The sequence below is a fragment of the Solenopsis invicta genome, chromosome 14, assembly GCF_016802725.1.
Source record: "Solenopsis invicta isolate M01_SB chromosome 14, UNIL_Sinv_3.0, whole genome shotgun sequence".
NCBI lineage: Eukaryota > Metazoa > Arthropoda > Insecta > Hymenoptera > Formicidae > Solenopsis > Solenopsis invicta.
This window is the reverse complement of record NC_052677.1, coordinates 13,248,841-13,269,770: the sequence shown is the minus strand read 5'-3', so window position 1 is coordinate 13,269,770 and position 20,930 is coordinate 13,248,841. Positions and strand designations below refer to the sequence as shown.

At 43.3% G+C, this 20,930-nt stretch overlaps 2 protein-coding genes across 4 annotated transcripts in view; one reads left to right on the top strand and one right to left on the bottom strand.

The window, feature by feature from the left end:
• Window positions 1-1,843: 1,843 nt before the first annotated feature.
• LOC105208195 (D-galactonate transporter) lies at window positions 1,844-17,059 on the top strand. 2 transcript variants are annotated; one of them, XM_011177982.3, is made up of 10 exons: window positions 1,844-3,055; window positions 10,961-11,077; window positions 11,891-12,014; window positions 12,541-12,693; window positions 12,776-12,886; window positions 13,005-13,167; window positions 13,866-14,064; window positions 15,073-15,351; window positions 15,450-15,647; window positions 15,866-17,059. In XM_011177982.3, the coding sequence occupies exons 2-10, from the start codon at window positions 10,972-10,974 to the stop codon at window positions 16,051-16,053; spliced, it is 1,521 nt and encodes a 506-aa protein (XP_011176284.1). In that variant the 5' UTR covers window positions 1,844-3,055; window positions 10,961-10,971; the 3' UTR covers window positions 16,054-17,059. The 2 variants fall into 2 exon arrangements, with proteins under 2 accessions (XP_011176284.1, XP_011176285.1); XM_011177983.3 differs by lacking the exon at window positions 1,844-3,055 and adding an exon at window positions 10,395-10,829 and having other exon boundaries at window positions 15,866-16,183.
• LOC105208194 overlaps window positions 16,746-20,930 on the bottom strand; it is a 31,116-nt gene continuing 26,931 nt past the window's right edge. For both annotated transcript variants that reach the window (XM_011177978.3, XM_011177979.3), the window contains exon 4: window positions 16,746-20,568. In XM_011177978.3, coding sequence (XP_011176280.1) covers window positions 18,228-20,568 — 2,341 coding nt within the window. In that variant the 3' untranslated portion in view covers window positions 16,746-18,227. The remainder of the gene's footprint in view (window positions 20,569-20,930) is intronic.

The window sequence follows — 20,930 nt, the reverse complement described above, 5'->3', positions numbered from 1 at the left end:
CTCCTCTCCGTACCCGCGGGAGTGAGTTACGCAAAAATGTCAGATTCCTTCGGGAGATGTAAACACAGCGTACGGATCTGGGGAATTCCGATTCTTTCGTTCTTCGACGCGTCGTGCGAGAGCCTCTTGCTGCCGTTTCTCTTCGAAGACGTTTACGAAGACGCGAGCGGGCCGCGAAACGCGCGAGCTCTCGCGGGATCGCGATCGACGGTAACCCGGGATACCGATCCGGATCCTGGGCCGACGAAGGGACGACTCGCGGAGCGGCTCGCCTCCCTGTGTCCACAATTCGGTGTCGCTCGGTTCTGCTCGAGCCAGCTCGGCTCGGCCTCCTCTCCTGATGGTCGATAACAGCGAGAGTGCGTACTGAGGGCGCGCGCCTTTAATTCCCACCGAATCATCCCCCTGCTGCGATCTCCCTACGAATCTTACCCTAGCACGCGAAAAATCCCGTCGCCAATCTTAATTGGTCAATCAAGACAGGCCTGTCATTAATGCGACTATCAGCGCGAGTATCGGCGAACAAACCTGTTTCGCCAATGATACGCCACGACGTACAAGCTGTCAGCGCACGCCCACGTTTTTGTAAATTTATAGTTGCGCCCGAGAATTACAAGTGGCGGAAGGAGACTAATGATACGAACTCATTCCAATCATTGCGAAATAAAGAATATTTATATAAATGTAGGCGCGGGTTGGCGACAACTCGCTCGGCGAGCATTCCGTTCTCTGAAACAAAGAGCGTCCGCGAGTTCGGATTAATTGCCAAATCGGAATGTTGTCCGATTAAAAATGAGGTCGGGGACGATATTAGAGGTGGTAATCAGTATCTCCAAGCCATTAGTTACCCGCGCTGTTGCGCGCACGAATGTTTTCGCTCGCGAATCCAGCCTTACACGAATATACACGCGTCGCGAGCGTGCAGTCACACTTTTCGATTCTGTCGCGAGTATCGTCGACGGTAACGTCGATTGTTGCACCTGTCACGCGTACCTGTCACGTTTTATAACGAGGGAGAATCGAGCGCGAAGTTGAAGCCGAGGGACTCGCGATGTATCGGCAGGTCGTAAAATTAATTGAATCGATAAAGGAGAAAGAGAAGAGAACACACACACACACACACACACACACACACATGCGCGCGCGCGCGCGCTCTGTTTAAACTGTTTAGCAAAAGGATGTACGTAATCAGATGAGTCTAATATTTTTCTAGCAAGCTCCAACACATTTAATTCAATCACGTGTCGAGCAAATCTTCTAAATTCACTCAAACGTTTTAAAGACGTACGTAAGTCTAAGCCTCTACTGCATTTGACAAAAAATTTTGTCAAGTGATCATCTCTATCGTCATAATTCTTCAATGTTTTCAAGATCAAAAGAGGCAGGAGATCGTACATCTATCGTAATGCGCATTGCGACACTAATTTATTCGCATTAACATTTACTCTCTAAATCGGAATCGGTGTATTAATTCGCTAATTTACAATTCTATACTTGTAACCGCGATCATCAGCGGCTGTTTGCTCTCTTTCAGGGACTCTGATTAAAAGGGGGAGGAGGGGGGGAAGTAATTTCAGTGATTGGAATCGATATGTTATCAGTGAGAGACAATGCATATATTACTGAATCGATTTAGCCGCAAATACACTGAAATTAATGTGACATTTCATTGATTCCGATTTAGAGAGTATATTTATCATTATTTTACAATAGTGTTAGGGAACTACGACCAAGAGAAAATAAAATGCTCAAAATTTACGTGAAACAAACACGATTTTTTTTTTTCCTTGACGAGGTCCTGAATTAAACGGACAAAGGCGCGTCGAGTTCTTGAAGGAGAGCGACGATAATCGCGGTATGCGGTCATCTCATTTAGCCTCCCTCGCAGAGAGAAAGAGAGAGAGAGAGAGAGAGAGAGAAGGCCACGGTCTCCAATTAGCGATCAAAATCACTGAAAGACAGTGAATAATACTGATCACGACAATAAGACATGCGCGTCCCGCTTCCGCTTCTCAAGGCGAGACGACGAACCGCCTTTGTCATTACAAAGTAAGAATCGTGACACACGAGAGAGGGATGGGGAACTGTGTCAATGTTACGGCAATCGCATCCCAGGTATCTATGTACTTAAGTATAACGTGTGTGCTGCTCTTCGAGCCACGGGGTTAATCACCTCGTGCCGCTTATTGTGCTCCTAGCGATCGATCTCCTCGCAGACTGAAAAAGTGATCAGCGCGATCAGAGGCCGTAAGACCATATCGCAAGTTCGAAATAAAATTACGACGGTATTGTAACGTCGAATCAAGTGCCATTGAGGGATACCTCTCTATAAGGTACCAATATAATTTTATCATTCAAGTACAGAGACTCCGCGGGATCATTACGTTCTCGCGTAAGCGTCATCAAGTACGGCCGCGTTAATTATCCGGATGAAACACCTGTGATACACATCTTCTGCCACCAACGCGCGTGACTTTGCGCTCCGAAGGACTCCGGCCGTTAAGTTTCCGCGGCGCGAGGCGCGTCTCTCTGCTTCTCTCTCTTTTGTTCTCCCGCGTTGTTTCCTAGCAGCGATGATGTAACGAGTAAGGTGCAAGCGGTCAAGTCACGGCGCGACCTTGAAAATCGAAGATCGAGAGTAATCCCCGCCGTCGATGGTGATGGTGATCGTGGTGGTGGACGAGGTGATGGTGGTGGTGGTGGTGGCAGTAAAGTGTAATTGCACGAGTACATACACCATATCCAAGTCCTATCCCCTTCTTCCTTCGCTAGGCGCGCGGAAGGAAGGCCCCGATCCTTGGACACTTTCTTATAAATGTACGTTGGTCACCGGCTCGCGCCTCATTTGACGCTACACCCTTCTGCACACAGAGGGATCGATCCGCGGGATCGCATTTCGTTCTCTCTCGTTACCTGGTTCCTTCAACCGGCTTCCCTTCGTCGTCGCGCGTCACGCGGCTGATCCAGTGTCGAGAAGCGGAATTCCTTCTCGATTCTCTCTCTCCGAAGCTTGAGAATCTCGGGAGTCGCGGGATTTATTCGTCGAAGAATATTTGTAAGTATATACTCTCTCAGCACCGTCAATTTTCATCAGAGCTTTACGTTAGAAACCACGATCTTTTCAGTGACAGCCGATTCAAAGAACGTATACTCGTTAAATCGGAATCAATAAAATTTTACTGTTTTTATTGTTCATAATTATATGCGTTGTTTTTCAGTGACAATACACTGATCCCGATCAGCGACGATACCTCTCTTTTGATTGGAATCACTGAAAGACAGTGAACAGTCACAATTGCAAATATATGTAAATCGATAAATAACGGTGATTTAGATAATAAACTCCTCACTGTTCGCCACTTGTCGAGAGATGAGTGAGGAGCTCACTATATATCAGAAATCGATAAAGTATTCATCAAAAGAAGCTTAAAGTAAATATACTGTAAGAGATTTCATATTTTTTTCGATCTACTTTATTTCAAAGATTTCGGTCAAGCGTTTTTTTTTTTTTTTTTTCTAGCATACTGCGATGTCTTACAGTACACAGAGAGTTCACTTTTAAATGACTACCTTTTTCCTTCAGTTTCTTTGACCATTCTATTCTAACAGAACTTGTTCTAACAGAACTTATTCTAACAGAACTCGTTCTAACAGAACATCAAGTATTCTGATCTGATATGTCACACTGACGTTTTCACTGATGTTTTCAAGGAAAATCGATTCTAAGTTAGTTGAAGGAAACTGCGATAACTTGATTGCTCCGTATGTTTAACGAACCGGATTTTGACAATTGAATTGGGGCTGAAAAAGAACGGTGAAAGTATCGAGTGAACGTACGTAAGGAAAGACAATACATGGGACTCGAGACATACGTAATACAACGATATGCAATATGCAAAGAATCGTGTTCGCACAGCTGTCTCGTTTGTTCCGCACTGTGTGTTTGTAGAACACCTGGAATGTCAACAGACAGGAATACAAATCCGCGCATGCATCCGTATATGAACAATTAAGTTCACGTATTTGCTATCGACAGTATCAATTTTTTTTTTTCCAAAAAGTAATTCTGTGTACAAACGTAAAGTACAGAATTACAAAAAATTTATTATTGTCATATATTATGTTATTATTATTATATTTTACATATGTATATATATAATTTATTTTAATATATATTAGATATAATAATTTAATATATAATATATATAATGCATATATAATAAAATGTATTAAAATTGATTATATACATACAATTGTTTCATTAGATATATCTTTCAAAAACGGGGACATTTCTTAGATTATTCTTTCCAAAGATTAAGCTAAAATTAAAATCCTCGATAATACGTAGATTCAGAAAAGAACAAAGATTGTTCTCAGCCGCGCGAATGCGGTGCGATTCGATCTTGATTCTCGCTCTCGGTGGCGCAATCTCGGTGGTTAATTAATTAATACCGGCGATCAATTAATTAATGCGAGCAGCGTTTATCGCCTCCGCTGCTATTCCACCGTTGTTCCGCGCTATTTGCAAGGCTCGTAACTCGCGATATGCCTCGGAGGCCCGTTAGATCTGCATCCAATCCGGGATGCCGACGCACGTTCTACGCCCATAACCGTTCAGCCTTCCACTAAGCACAGATCTCTAATTAGAACTCGCCCGCTTTGTCAATAGCTTCGCTGATCGTATGATTCATAATCGATATATTATTATCGCGTTTCTATCATACGCTTCACGTCAAGTGAATTATCGATTCTTCTGACATCTATTTTATGATTTCTTATTACACCTGCGAGATCTCTCCTGCGCATAACAAATGCGCGCTCATAATAGGCAAAGTAAAAATACGAAAATGTCCTCGTAAACGGTCGCGAGACGCAGGCGTATGCTAATAATCGGTAAATTGTTCGTAACTAATCGAATAATCGCGATTGATAGATGTACATCGTGCGCAATGTTACGTCCATTTACATTCCATACGTATACGACTATAAATTAGCCTTATACACGCGCTACGAGCCGTGTGGCTAATTTGAGAGATAACTTTTACGTAATATATGTTTATTAGATGCGGGAATCCTATGCGCCTTCGAACGGCTCATTAATTGACATGCATTCGTAATAATTATTCCGCTTGCGTCTACTCCAGTTCCCAGTTTTTCCTACTACCGTATCTCTCGCTTCTGATTGCCATCGCCGTGTTTACGGGACCGTGTGTGCCTGCGAACTATTTGTAGAACGAGTGACGCATACGTTTATACTTCGTGCAATTAAATTTTATTTTATTTAGAGAGGGGAAAACGAGATGCGCGAATCGCGATATCGGGGAAACGGCAGGCAGCGCGCCGCGAGATGCGCGGCAATTTAATCGCTCCACAACACGCCTCGTAGATATATATATTTTTCGTTTACTCTCGGTATAAAACTTTCACCGAAGAAAGGTCGCCGGCGGATGAGCGGACTCGTAAGAGCGCTTTGCACGCTTCGCGGAACGCATCCCGTATAAGCGACGACGGTGTGTCCGTCGCCCCGCGGAATCTTTCTCTCGAGCGACGCTGGAAAAAATCATTAAGTCCAATCGGCCGGAAAACACGGAAAGCTGCCTCCCTCTTACCTTCCCGCCCCCGGGGAAAGCGAGAACGGGCGAGAATGGGCTTTTTAATCGATCGGCGGCGGCGCGCGCGAACTCTCCTCTCGAGGCGACTCGTATATAAATAATGTATCGAAAGGGAGAGCCGAGTGAACTGTTAGCATAAAAATATGTACCCACGAAAATCACCATTGTGCAAATATCGCGGCCCTCGAGACGGATTCGCGCGGATTATCTCGCGACACGCGCGGACCCGTCCCGTCGATCGTCTCGGCGAACGGAATTACGAGAAGATACGTATCTCCAGACACTGCACGTGCAGGTCGAACATGAATTCGCATTCTAATCACCTGTATTCCATGCAATTCGCTGTTTATTGTCCGCAGTCCTTCGCGTTTTATTCCGCGCGGTTATTCGAGCAGGATGCGTACGCGCCGTTTCGCCTTGACGCGCTCTTCACTCTTTTTTTTCTGTTCCTGCGCTAATTACTGGCACGCGTGAGCGCACAGTGCACGTGATTACAGTGAGATTCTGTATCGCGACGCGCGAAATCTGCATGAATGGATTTTTAAGCTAACGCCAGAAAATGTTTGGCGACTTGAGCGGAGAGACGCGTAAATATTTTTTTTCGAATTTTTTTCTTTTTTTTCTTTTTTTTTTTCGAAGCGATGGTTCTCGTCTATCTATAACTGAAATAATAGAGACGACGATTAGATCTTATCTGGAATCTATTGAGTTTCTACGAACGTGCAATTACCCGGTCGTTAATTAACAATAAAGCAGTTTTTCGACGCGCGCCCGTCCGTTCCGCTCGTCATTAACGTTGACATTGCAGAACGATTTTTATCTATCATTAGATATCCCTCTTTTAATCGGCATTGATGTAACACAAATTAATGGTACTTCTGCGTAATATGAATACGAGCTATATTTTATGATGCAATTACAGCCATCTCCCCCCCTTCTCCCTCTCTTGAGATATCGCATCAACGTAAATTCCTTTATTTTTCTGCTTCGTAATTTTCCATAATCCGCGAAGCCATCTTCGAAAAGCAATCAAAGTTCGACTTCCAAGTCTAACGTGTGCTCTTCGTCAGACTCAGATCCCATCGTTATAATAAGCGATTCTTAAATCGCTTCCCAGAGTCTTCAACTTGGCATCGGACTTTTGATCGCTCTATCGTTTCGTGTCACTTTAATATCCTTTTACAAGAAAGCCAAAGAAAAAATCAAATTCTGCGAGCAGTAATAAAACCATTTCGATCCTTTGACGTGTAAAAGAACAAGTTTGAATTCGGTTTCAAAATTTTTTAATTGCACGATCCAAAATAAGAAATGTCTTTCCCTTCTTAAAAGTATGCCAGTACGAATTCGTTAACCGACTAATCGTGCATACGTGTAAATGTGCAGTAATGCGATAATACGCGCGACAATAACAGCGGTAATCTCGCGCAATGAAGATTAATTGTACGCTACATTATACGCTAGGCTGCTCGTCGAACTGTAGAAGAAGAAAAAAAAAAGAAGACGCTTAAGTAAGATTCCTAAACGAGCTGTAGTTAGAAAAAAAAAGTGGAAAAATCGTGAAAAATTGTTCAGCATCGGCCGCACGATCGACAAATAATAATTCTGCGATTACTGAATTAAAGATCATTAACGTCAAGCAGGGCGATTCCGCGGAGTTACCGTCGACCGTTAGCGAACTTCACGGAGTTCGAATTATCCCGCGGAATTGCTACTTTTTTTTTTATCTCTCACCTTACTCACGTCGCGGAAAGATGCCGCGAAAAGATACAACGCGTAATTTCATGTAGTACACCCGCTGATTACGACGCTATTTATGCGTCTATCGCTCGTCTCGCGCGCGCGTGTATCCAAGGATTTTTACGCGTTCATAAATCATAGCGTGTAATAATCCTCCCGATAACATCCGTCTCGCCCTGAAGCGACCCTCGCACTATCGCGATGATCGGCGCGTGAACCGCACGTTGCCCTTCAACCGCTACAGTCCGACGACAAATCACCAAGACGGATATCAACCGTTCCCATTGACTAAGGCAAATAACTATGCTTCGCTTGCTTATCGTCGGCTGTATCAGCGCACCGTTCGCGCGTGTAATTACAGCGGATTGAATTACAGATTCGCAATGCTTCCATGCATCAGCGGGCCCCGCTGCTGACAGAAGCAGTTCCTTCGGGTTCGCTCGAAACCGCCGCGAAAAAAAAGAAAACTGTAATTTGTGCCGCTATCAACATTTCGAGACTGCCGCGAGACTTGACGTCTCATTGTCAAGTTTACACCTCGGCATTCGCCTAACCACGTCTAACCACGGAATAATCGACGGACAAATTCCTCAAGCGTATCTAATCGCTCTTTTTGTTGTCGATATCGAAATGTTCGCGCCATTCGAAGACACAAGGCGAGCGGTCACGGCTCCTTCATCGATCTCCCGTTTCTTCAAAAATACCTTTTATCATCTTTTCACGTTCGCCGCTTTGTCAAGCGAAGCGTGAAGCGGTTTTTGTTCGAGATCGATTTACCTATGACGTTCTCGTTTAGCTTCGTCAGCTTCGTCTTCGCCTCATTCACCTTACGTAATTTATCAATTCGCGACGTAAATTAAAACAGAATAAAATAATTGTTATAGGAAAATAGAATTATACGAAAATTAACACTCTGTGCGGGCGATTGGATAAAAATAACTTGGCGCATTTCTTTTCTTTAAAATACTACGAACACCGGAATAAACAGAGGTCTCTGTTCCCTCTTTAAAAAAAGATTTCGCATTTGGGGAACAGGCCTGGTGCGTTGCCGGTTTCAGTTCGTGCATGTCCTTTATTTAGGACGTTTCGCAAAACTATTAAAAAAATAAATAAATAAAAATTTAAGCGACAGTTTTAAACTAAAACGCGGAAAGCGTCGCTATCACATTGCATTTAATGTTATAAATAATATTAAAAAATATTTCTTGTAATCAGTTTATGTTTTTAGTAATGCTGTATTAATAAAAAAAAAATGTGTTTAAAATGTAAATACGATATACCTTTAATTTTGTGTAAATTTAAAATACGTCATTTATTATATTTGAAAACCGATACTTGATTTTTTTATAGTTTGGAACATCTACTTTAAAATATAAAAGTATTTTACCGTAAGACACTTTTGTTTTAAAGTTATGAGTTTTTATATGAAAATTTGTATTTCTCTGATTTTCTCGACTTATAAATATATTTATAAGTATATACAAATTTTTTTTAATTAATAACTATACAAATATTTTTTTAGAGATGTTAAAGTGTTACAGTTATTAATGATTTCTTTTTATACATAAAAGTAATGAAAATACAAAGAAGATTCCTAAAAACAACGTGTTTACAGAATGTTAAGGGTCAACGATTAACGGACGTGGCTGACCCAACATTTCTTTTTTATTTCGCGGATTAAAACGTGTTTTATTATGATCAGCGTTACGCGTTGTGACAAGCGTTCTAATATGAACGATATGTACGAATGATAATTTTCGTTCCATCTCAACGATTTTGGTTCAAGGTAATCCGGCACGATACTCGTGCCTGAAGCTTCTCGCGCGTGTACGGGAACGCGAGCTTTTCAATCCGCGCTCGTTATCATAATTACGCGATACCCTCCCCATTCGCTCCCCCTCAGAACGAAGACGACGACAGGCGTGCGATAAAAAAAACGACGTCAACATAAAATTACGATAACGACGACGATCGTCTAATCTCTGATGCGCCGGGATTTCGCGTGTCAGTCGCGGCACGTGCTCATTGTAATGACCGTCGTTGATTCTTTAATCCAAAAATAGTCAACACTCTCGCAAAGCGTCATCCTGAAGAACCGTATAAATCTGCGACATGTCGCAGAGTCCTTAACATAACTCAATATTTATTATACATCCCTCTTAAGCCCTTAATTGGTATGTACAGCGCATTACACTATATTATAAATTACGTCAACAATTCCCTGCCGCGAATTCCTATCGGTATTCCATCTGGTACCATGACGGTCCCATGTAGGAATGTGAAGATACCGTATGGACAAGAATGGTGATACGTGGAACCTATTCAGGACAGTAATGGGTTCTGCATCGGGTACGTTATAAAAATGGCAAGAAAGTTTTTGAAAAATCAAGTAAAACAATTGTTTGTAAATTTTTATTTGAAGCAGTTTTTTGAGATATAGCAGCTTAAAGCTATAAGTCAATCAGAAATTACGTTTAGATGGTTGCCTGTGTACATGCGGTTATTAATATTACTGCACGCACGGCTCACGGACACGCAATTGTCTAAACATAGTTCGTGATTTGGCTAGCTTTAAACTTTTAGATCTAAAAAAAAACTGCTGTTTAAAATAAAAATTGACAAATAACCATTTTATTGAATTTTTTAACAACTTTCTTGCTACAGTATTTTAATTCGCGAGAATTTCGGGACGTCCTATATACTCCGCGTTTCATGGCATTGTTGGCAAAGGTCTTTCTAGGACGCGACAGTGATTATTTCCTACAAAGAGCATGTGCAACATCTGTATCCAATTAGACCGTTCTCCATTTGTGTCCCGGACCCGTCCGGCGTTGGTCACGCGGAACTCGCTCGCCTACATTTAGGGTCGAGCGCAACGTGCAACGTGTCTCGCGTTCTCGCAATTGCATTGTACGCAAATCACAGCGGTGGAAGGACCTTGAGCGATCGCCGACACGGTACTGACCGACGTAGCCGCTAACCTCCGGCCAGGATATTGAAATTAAAATGCTACCGTGTCGATCGATCGCTGAATAATAAAAACAGTTTCGTAACGGCAGTCTTCGCGCCGCCGCGTCGCGCCGATTCCGATCGCGATTCGCGACGTATCGCGTACCCGTTTTGGCGATGAACGCACGTGCCAGGTGTTCGACGCATCTTTCATATTCATGAATGAGCCTCTCGGCGAACGATAGAACAATATTTTTTTTTCTTCTTCTGAAAAAATTAGATGTAATAACGTTCTAAGAAAATCACATTAGAAATCTAACTTAACTAACGTAACCAACCGAGAATTTTTTATAACTATGAGAATCCTTAAAAATGCAATTCCCAGGCAGAGAGCGCGCTTGAAGATGCCACTATATCGGAAACATCTCGTAATTCAATCCGTCGTAATTCATTGCGTGCACGCGCGCAGCGTTTATCCGCATTCTATCCGAGTAATGCAAGCTCGCGGATAAAAGCGTCGATTGCGCGATGGTTGGTATCTTCGCTGACGAACGCGACAACTGTAATTCCCGTGGCAAGCTAATTATATAATCTTGCGCGACGTGCAATCTTGTAATTTGAGTGGGAAAGGATCATTCTTCGAATTATTCGCGTTTTTCCAGGTCAAGCAAGGATGCTTCGCTCGGTGACAGGAAAATTGGCGTTCCTCTACAAGCCTTACGCGTTGGCTATAGTGTCGATCGGCTATGTCCTGGGAGAATTGGGCCACTATCTGATAGGTAAGTCCCAGCGCGGTGTCCTTTATTATTTTAAAATTAAGAAGTTAATTTATTTTAATTTGTATTAAAAAATTTAATTTAGTCCGTATATATATATATATATATATATATATATATAATTTATATTTATATATATACCTATGTTTTCATGATTGAACTGAGAAATATTTAGAAATTTTAACTTCAGAAAATTAATTGGGCTGAAAAATTTAATCAACAATTTTTTTTCTCATTGCAATGCAACGTGATAGCTCGAAATTTATATGCACACTGAATTAAATCCATCGACTAATGTGCGATGAATTAAATTAAATTCTTTAATACAAATTAAAATAAATTTATTTCATGAATATGTAATATACATACATGTATATATTTAAATAATTAAACTGAAGAAATTTAATTCAACTAAAATATCTGAACACTTGAATTAAAAAAATTTAAAGTTGAAAGATGTAATCAAGTTAACAATTTTTTTGTCAGTGTATCAAAATTTAATCTTTTTGTTTTTATTTATCACACGGAAAGAACGGTATTATCAAAAATCTACAAATTTAGCTAGATATAAATCTGAAAACAATTATGTAGGATGCTTAAGTATGATAACAATGCTGCAAAAAAATTCAGACACACTGGCAAGCAATTTGAGCCTGTTACATAATTCCAACAAAATTGTTTTCACAGATCCCTATCTGGCAAAATTTTTAGATACTTGACTAAAATTATTCTTTCCATGAATGTGTCATTAATTTCGATTGTTTTCCGACGCATATGATTTTACTAAAACGGCATTTTTCGATTTTCCCCGACAAGGTGTGACGAGCAAAGCGATCGCCGAGGACCTGCACTACGGCGACATATCCTGCCAATTTAATTCGACGACACTGTCGGTGGTTGACCTTCCGGTACAATGCGAAACCGCGAAAAATTCCACCTAGTAAGTAGGTTACTCCATTAATTCCACCTGCTCCAGAAAATAGCCCGGCTGAGAAAACGTTCCGCCGGGAGAACTTCGCGTGCAACTGTAATCACAATTAGCTTAGATTGCCATTTCCTCCTGTGACAACTCGATTTCCTTGTAGATGATTGATTCACCGCGCGCGGCTCAATACCACTAATAGTAAGTAAGTCACGTATCGCTATAGAAACGAGATACTGATGCAAGATACTCGCGAGAAGATACGCGACTTCGCGTCGAGATTGATTGAGAGCCGTCGTTAACATTCTGAAAAAAAAAAAAAAAAAAACGCTAAGCGCCGCGAATAATTTTTCGCGTGATTCACGATACGAGAGGGATCCTCGTGTAAACGAATTGTATGTGATTTGCACGGCAATTGCACGGTCAAATCGATCACGCGGATCGAGGTCTTGCTTGCACGCCAACGCAGAAATTATCGCGTGCTCGTCGTCGCGCCGTTCGCGTACTTTCGCTCGGTCATATAATGCGAGCTTTGTTACCGCAGCTGCCAATCCCTGGAACTGAATGGATCCTATTACTGCGAGTGGAATTACAACGGCCTCGGTTTGGACTATCAAATCTTAGCGGGACCCAGCTTCATCGCGGTTTTCACGATCGTCGGTATTATCCTGGGCATCGCGGCCGATAGATACAACAGGTAGGCCGCGATCGAAACAACTTAATTACACATTCCAAAGCCGAGTCATCGTATCTCTAACGCTCTTCCCCTCCCGTTTCAGAGTGAAACTACTGGCGGTCTGCACTCTAGTATTCAGCGTCGCGATCGTCTTGAGTGGTGCCGTGACGGAATACTGGCAGCTCGTTATTCTGCGAATGGTCCAGGCGGCGGGGTAAGTCCTGGTAATGATGACGGCGTTTCCGCTTCCGGTCGTTCGTTCGTAAAACGAACGGGTTACGATCGATCGCCGCCGTCTTTATGTTAAATTAAAATCCGAACGAATGTTGCAGAGAAGCGGGATGCAATCCTCTGGCAACTGGTCTTCTGTCGGACTGGTTCCCGGAAGAGCAGCGAGGCCTCGTCATGTCCATTTTCAATTGGGGCATTTACGGTGGTTACGGCATTGCCTTTCCGGTCGGTCGATACGTGCCGCGACTGAACGTCTGGGATCTGGTGAGCTCGACATTGTCTCTTTTGTATTATTTCTCTCTCTCTCTCTCTCTCTTTCTCTCGTGTTTGTTTCCAAAGCTGACGTGTGTTCCGATGAACAATTGCTCGATACACATTGCGTCCTGAGATCATTTCCGCATGGAAGGAAAGCACAACGAAGGTCATGATGAATTGTATCGAATTGCCTTGACAATAATATTAACGGGATTTCCATCGATAATGTGAAAAAGTACAAGTTGAATTTTTAAGATTATGCTCTGACGCAAATAATGTTGACAGCGCGATTAATTTAAACATTAATATTAAAAAATGTCGCTCATTTGCTGCAACGACGCGAATTCAAAAAACAAGGTTTTCTAAAAAAGTAGTTTCGGTGTAATATCTGATGGTAAATAAAAAGCTAATAAAAGTATTATTATTAGCTTTTTTATTCAGTGTACTGAATTCTCATCCATTATAAAAATAAAACAATCTTAAGAGCGACCTTTTTTTGCTTGTGATACTCATCTTGATCAAAATTTCTTTTCCCATTTTTTTTCAATTTTAGAAAAGTTCAATTATGCTATTATGTTAGTAATAAGAACTCTAAAAATCTGTTTTTTTTTAATTAAAAAAAGGTCAATTATATCGTTGTTGTAGCAATTGAGCGGTATAAAAACAATTAAGAATTAATATAATCAGATTGAGCTGTTAATCGACAGGGTTGGAGAATCTGTTATTATGGAGCCGGAGTGATCGGCTTGGTCATCGCCGTCCTCACCGGTCTGACGCTAACCGAGCCAGAAAGAAAGACGATCGGCGAGGAAACGGCCAACGACGCGGCAAGAGTATCAATTTGGAAGGTGTTACTGCAACCGCGCATTATTCTCTTATGCCTCGCCGCCAGCATCAGACATTGCGGTAAAGGGCAATACCTTGAAGCGAAAGGATTGAGATACATATTGAGGGTACATTAGCGATCCAATCGAGTTTGCACTAATCTGACGAATTCGCCTCGCCGCGATACTCATTCTCTTCTCTCTGAACACTTTGTTTAATAAAACTAAAATCTATGTTCGAATCTCATCGATCTAAAGGAGGGTTAAAATTTGAACGGTAATTAAACCTCTCCTTGACGCTTGGAAATTAAATTTATTTCAGGGTTGGGTAATAACTAATTAAAAAAGTTAAGAAGTAAATAATAGAAATTAATAACTTTTAACTTGGCTTAGTTAAATATAAATGATTTAATTTTTAACTTTAATTAATTATTTTTTAAACACGTGAATTTTAATTTATTACTTTTTTCCTTAGGTTAAAAATTTATCTATGTAAAAAGAATTATTTAAAAAAAGTAGATTTCTACATATAAACAGTATTTCTCTGTTATTTCATATAAACTTAATTTACAAATAAAATATTAAATTTGCTTGATCAGCTTACAATTGTTTTGAATAATTTAAAACAATTGTAATTTGAAAACATATATTTCTAATTTAATATGAATGAATGTTTCTCAAAATTAACTTTTAATTTAACCTAATTTAATCTCACTGTAATTTTTAACTAATTAGTTTTTGTTTATATATACGTATATAACTTTTAACTAAATTAATTTTATAAGCTAATAACTTAAGTTAGCTAAGAAAATATATATTAGTAACTTACCCAACTTATTTTACATAAATTTATTTTTGTAATTTTAAATTAAATTTGTTTTAATTATCTAAAGTTATTTGATTTGATCATAACTAAATTTACAAATCACAGCGCAAGGAAAGGACTATTTTTACACAAAAAAAATTCTTTTGAGCAAATCTGTTTCCCCTCTTTGATCGAGCGATTCACTTCCAATTTATACCACCAGCTTTTTCCAATCGCACATACCGCTTTACGCAAACGGGATTAAATTGTCACTTTCTTTTTCAGGCGGCATGTGCTTCGCTTACAATTGCGATCTGTACTATAGAGACTATTTCCCGGACTACGATCTCGGCTGGTGGCTTTTCGCCGTCACGATCGTCATCGGTAGTATCGGCGTCGTGGTCGGCGGGATAGTTAGCGACAAGATCGTGGCCAAAATGGGAATTCGTTCACGTGTAGCTTGTCTGGCGATCAGCCAGATAATCGCGACTCCCGGAGCATTCGGCTCGGTATACTTCAATCCTCTTTGGGCCATGATCACGCTGGGAATCTCTTATTTTTTCGGTAAAGCACGACGGAATCGAAAGCTTTAAATCCAATTCAAATATTCGATAAAATATTGATATTTTATACGATCTTATCCTTTTTTTTTGTTTTCGCAGCCGAAATGTGGTTTGGAATAGTATTCGCCGTCGTGGTCGAGATCGTTCCTCTGAATCTACGATCGACCACCGTTGGGGTTTTCCTGTTCGTCATGAATAATATCGGCGGAAACTTACCAATTCTCGTCGAGCCCACCAGAATGGCCATCGGCTTCAGGGAATCGTTGTATATTTATTACGCCGGCTTCTATGGCATCAGTAAGTAACAGAATAAGATATGAATTTCTTATCGTCGCTGTACAATTCACTTATGTCAGCAACAAAAATCCCGGTGACTTTTATAAAAACTCAACTCTTGACACTGTTATCAAATTTGCAACATTAACATCTAAATACGGTCATTAAAATTGTTCTCGCAAATTTCTGGTTCTCACGGAAGGGAGTCGAACGACATTATCATGATGCTCTGTACGTAGGTGCTATTATGTTCTTCTTCACCATGTTCCTAATGGACGGTCCCGCAGAGGCGGAGAGGAAAGTGGACAAGGAAGCTCCGCCGGCGTACGACAATAGCACATTTACTAACGACGATGGCCAATTGCCAGCGTTGGAGTTGCCGCCGTTTCCGGCGCGGCCGCCGATCTACGAACAGTCTCGGTTATGAGCTGGAAGAGGCTCTTGCTCCTAAGAGTGTAATGTAAATAGTGTTTCGAGCTATGCCGGGCATGCGAGTCGCGTAGCTAAAGATCGACATTAATCGGAGACGATCGGAGACTCGTGGTACAAAAAGTTTGATCGCCCACCGTCGATAGATTGAAATTGATCAAATTTACATCTCCCTTTCTCTCTCTATGGTAGAAAAATATCAAACATATTTGTGATTATTTTTTCCTCGCCTGTCAATCGTTCGGTCAGATTGTTAATGGATTAAAGTTCCTCACGCCGAGCCAGAACTTGCGAAATTGTGCGAAGGCACGATTTACCAAGGCGACAACTGCGATAATTAAGAGCTCTGTTTTGTTTGAGCACGGCGCGTTACAAAACGCGCACGCCGGATTACGTAAGAACTTTGATAAAGAAGTTTACGAAAAGCTCGGTAAACGCCGACGATCCTCAAGAAACGTTTTGCGTTCTTAAAATAGAATGTCTGTAAAGAGGAGAGCACCATGTGCACTTTTGTAAAAGAAAAAAAAAAACAGAAAAAATAATAAACATGGAAATCTTGCTATCTGCTAAAAGAGTTCAAGATAGCAATTTACGTCTTTTAGGAGCGTCTTTCAGGCTGGATCCAAGTGTGTTGTAAAGCGGTTTACGCGCGCATACGCGCGCGCATTCACGTATTCAACGTAAATTGCATTTCGCAAAAAAGTGTTTTATTGAGAAAGTCACATAAATTAATATTAAGCTAATAATATTAAGTGGCTAATATTTTGGTGTTATCACATGTCACAGACAGCCTGTCGAGTTCACCATGGCAGATAATACAAAACGGTAATAACGTTATCATACATTTTACTATTACACGTACGGACCACGCTGATGAAACGCTACACAGGATGCGAGTACTTCTATATATGTACGGGATTAGCTGCGCTCGAGATTCGCCGTCCATTTTTTTCTATGTACAAATTATTTAATATAAATAAACGAGTCTCTACACTTGTAATGTACAAAAAAGTATAATAATCGTAGAGAAGGGAAAGGTGGAGGAATCGCGGGATGTACCCCCACGGCGACGCCTCTCGGCGAGGGGTTTTGTCATGAGAAATGCTGTGTACATATTTACATACGGAGCCGCACGAGCGACACATGCTCGACTTTCTGAGAATAAATAGCAGCATAAGAGTGCACGCCGCTGCAACAAGATTGAACTACCTGCGCGCGCCGGACGATGCTGTCGCAATTGCGTCGGCAGACGCAGATGGGAGACGGAGGGAGGGAGGAGAGAGGAGAAAGTACGTGTGGATGCAGTGCGTAAATAAGCGTTAAGACTAAAGCCTCCTTTCGGGTTCGGCGAACTCTAATACTTCTTGAGCCGGCTAACACCTGACGGACTCAGCGCGATAATGCTCTTAATACTAAAACGGATACTTCCGAACGGATACTTTAAACCAACGAATAGCGGTTTTTCGCGCGCCGATTTGCCAATCCGCGAGACGCAACAAGTTTGTGTGCGCGCGCTTTGTTTTGATTACGGCGCAAGGCGATGATGCGATATTATACGATTTTGCGGCGATATTCCAAGCTGAGTTTCCAAAACTCGCGCCGTTTACAAAATAAACGAGACTTCGACGTCCGATTGCGTCCGTGCACTTTTTATTCTGCCAAATCGGACCTCGCCATATCCGCACAGGCGAAAGAATGTGTTGTCGGAAGAAAAAAAAAACACGTTTGACGCGACAATTGAATTCGCACGTAAAGGAATTGAGAACGCAAGGAGAGACGGACCGCCGACTGCTCGGTACACAAACGTTGGCGTCACTCGGTCTCATTCACACTGTATTGTCCGAAAATAAAAGGCGACGGTATCTCTGGAACACTTAAAGACTGTGACGAACTGCAAAAGTATGCCGACCCACGTACAGAAACGCGCGCAAACTGCCTCTCTTCCTATCCAGCCGCATTACTTATTTTCTTTCTACTTATTGTCTCGATCGCTCGAAGTCCCTCAACGAGCTCGTACCACGCGCGTAAACGCAGGCACAATTTACGCCGTCTCCCTCTGCATCGCGCGTACTCTCTCTCTCGTACGATCACCGCAACGATCATCGAAGGAATCAGTTCTCTCGCGATTTTCATCCGTAAGATTCCGCGCAATCTCGCGAGGTCCATCGCGATTCAACATTCCTCCGTGGACGTGCTGGAGATTTGCGTGCTGGCGCCGCTGGAGAAGCTACTCCTGCAAGTCTCCACGGCGAGAGCGGTGTCCGGCACCTGAACGAACTGCACCTTCTCCTTGGGCCACTTACTCCTGCCGTAGACGCAGTTGAAGATGTTGTAACGGTGATCCATCTCCAGTTGACTCAGAGTGCTGCTGTGCCGGCGCTTCAGCACCTTCTTCGCCATCAGGCTGCGATTGTTCTTATACGAGAGCTCGCGATGGAAGCAGAAGAACTTACGCAACTCCCGTTTCACTCGTCGAGATCGATAGCCGAAGAGCAACGGACTCGCGTAAGCAGCGAGGATCAGGAAGCTGAACGCAAGCACGTCGTACTTGTGCGGGAACACATGACTCGAGTACGGCGGCAGGTTCTTGAGCATGCTCAATAGCACGTACGGCGTCCAACAGATCAGACCCATTACGATCACCAACGCGCTGATCCTGGCCGCTCGAGTCTCCTCGCGATACCTGAACAGAGAGCCGTTGCTGATCCGATGCTTGAGACAATTAATGTAGCTGCTGGTGCTGCGTACACTGGCCACTCGGTGCAACGTGCCCGGCTTCCCAGGCGCTGGCGTGATCGTCACGATGGGTGTCAAAAGGCAAGACGAAGGTTCGGGACTGTTGTTCCCGATGTTCTCCGCGTTTCTACCAAACGCGCACAATTCCACGTTGACGTCAAAGATGCCGGGCCGCGACAAGCGTCGACTGGGTCGTCTCGATCTCTTGTTCTCCGAGCTGCCGCTGGAATTCGGCATCTCGTTTTGCGCTTGTTCCCGGTCTGTCGTTTTGGCCGTGACAGAGATCTCCTCCTCGGCAACGCGACAAGGCGTCGTCTTGAAGGAGCCCCGTTCGAGATCATCCGCGTCATCGTGCGACTCCTTTGGCCTCTCGCATGCGACGACGGACAGAAGGCAGTCGGAGGATCTTCGATCCGCGAGCTTGCGCGTTGCTCTAGGAACTTTCAAAGAATCGAAGTAATCGTAGCGTCGCTCGTCGTCTTCGGAATCGGAGGATTCCGCCCCGGTGATCCACCTGGAAGATTCTCTGACCTCGTCCGTTAGATCGTACGAAGACTTCCGTCTCCGATCCGCTGAATCGCGGAACTTGCTCGCGACGAAATTCTTGTAGGACGAAACGTCGCATTCCTTCTCGAGGTAGCTCGTTCGCAGGTCCGCCGTCTCTGTCGGATTATTGTCGCCGTCTTGATTACGCGGCGGCGACACTTCCACCGGCTGCAGTCCTACCGTGAAGACGATCCCCGACGACGTCGTCGTCTCGTCGCTCGTCGGCCCCGTCTGCGCGGCGTCCGAGGATGACGAGAACGATCTCCGACGTGATATTTGATTAGCCGAGTGCGTGGTCTCGCTCGTTTCGTCGATGGACGAGAGACTCGAGATCTTGGGTATTCTGCGAAACTCTTCGGGGAACGTGTCAACGGATTGGTGCTGCGGCTTCGCGTAACTGTACGGATCTTCGCTGAAGCTGCCCGACGAGAGAATCGGTCGCGAGCCGGTCCTGCGGGTTCTCTCAGAATTTCGGTGCGCGGCCGAATAGATTCTGACATAGATCCAGCAAATCCCGGCGAACGGGAGTAGGTACGCGAATACACTGTGCACGAGCGCGTAAATGAGTCCATAAGTGGCAGAGTCATTGGTCATGGCGCGGAATATCACGGTGGAGTTTTCGAGGGGGCTGACGTTGCCGATTGTCGGGAGCAACGTCGGCATCGCGCCGTCAATCTCCTCTTCCTCCATCATCTCCTCGCTCGTCTCGTTGCCGAAGAACGCGAACGCGGATTCGATCGACGTCTCCACCGACGCGGTGACGTTTGACGCGAACACGTGTTCGCGATAGGACGACGAACTGTTCGACAACGCGGCTGTCCTGCTGCAGGATAACCACAGGCTGCGCGGACTCGGGTTCAAGGCAGCGACCAAGCCGAAGGCCGCCGAGACTAGCCAGACGGAGACGATCAGCACGGCCGACTTGAGCTTGTCGACTCGAGCCCGGTAACGCAGTGGATCCACCACGGCGAAATACTGATCGATGGCGATCAGCAGGACCGACAGCACTGACGACGTGGTGACGAGCGCGGTGGCACCCTCCGATATCGCGCAGATATTGCTGGCGGCCGACGCGAACGTCGACGTCGACGTCGACGTCGGGTCGAACAGCGGCGCGACGTTGTCCGGCGTGGACGTCGTCAGTGTGTCTCCTGCCGGGCTGTCCATCATCAGCAATGGGTTCAGCACGGCGCATGTCAGCAGATTCGAAACAGTTAGGTTCATCACGAATCTGGAATTGAGACAAAACAGATCGTCTTCAACATCGAACGTTGATAATGTCCGACACCTGATAATTCTCTTAGATTAACGATCGACGAGTGATGGAATGATGACAGCTTATTGAAACATGAAGTCAGTTTTTTTACGCGTAACAGGTCAACACACATTTGCATAAAGTGAGATGCAGGAGGGAATGGGACGAGGAAGGAAAAAAGAAAAGTATTTTATTATTTTATTGTTCCATTCGCACGTGCGATTTTTTTTCAATTATTACGATACGATATAATCGAAACAAATATAAAACTTGTCGATAAAAAGCGGCATTAAAAAGGATACAAAGCAATGGAATACAACAAAAAGAATAGAAGACAG

Excerpts from the sequence above, each read along its gene's own strand:
- LOC105208195 (XM_011177982.3), top strand. The coding sequence starts at position 10,972 with ATGCTTCGCTCGGTGACAGGAAAATTGGCGTTCCTCTACAAGCCTTAC. Across the intron at positions 12,887-13,004 it reads CGAATGGTCCAGGCGGCGGG|AGAAGCGGGATGCAATCCTC; the intron begins GTAAGTCCTGGT and ends CGAATGTTGCAG. Across the intron at positions 15,648-15,865 it reads CGCCGGCTTCTATGGCATCA|GTGCTATTATGTTCTTCTTC; the intron begins GTAAGTAACAGA and ends CTCTGTACGTAG.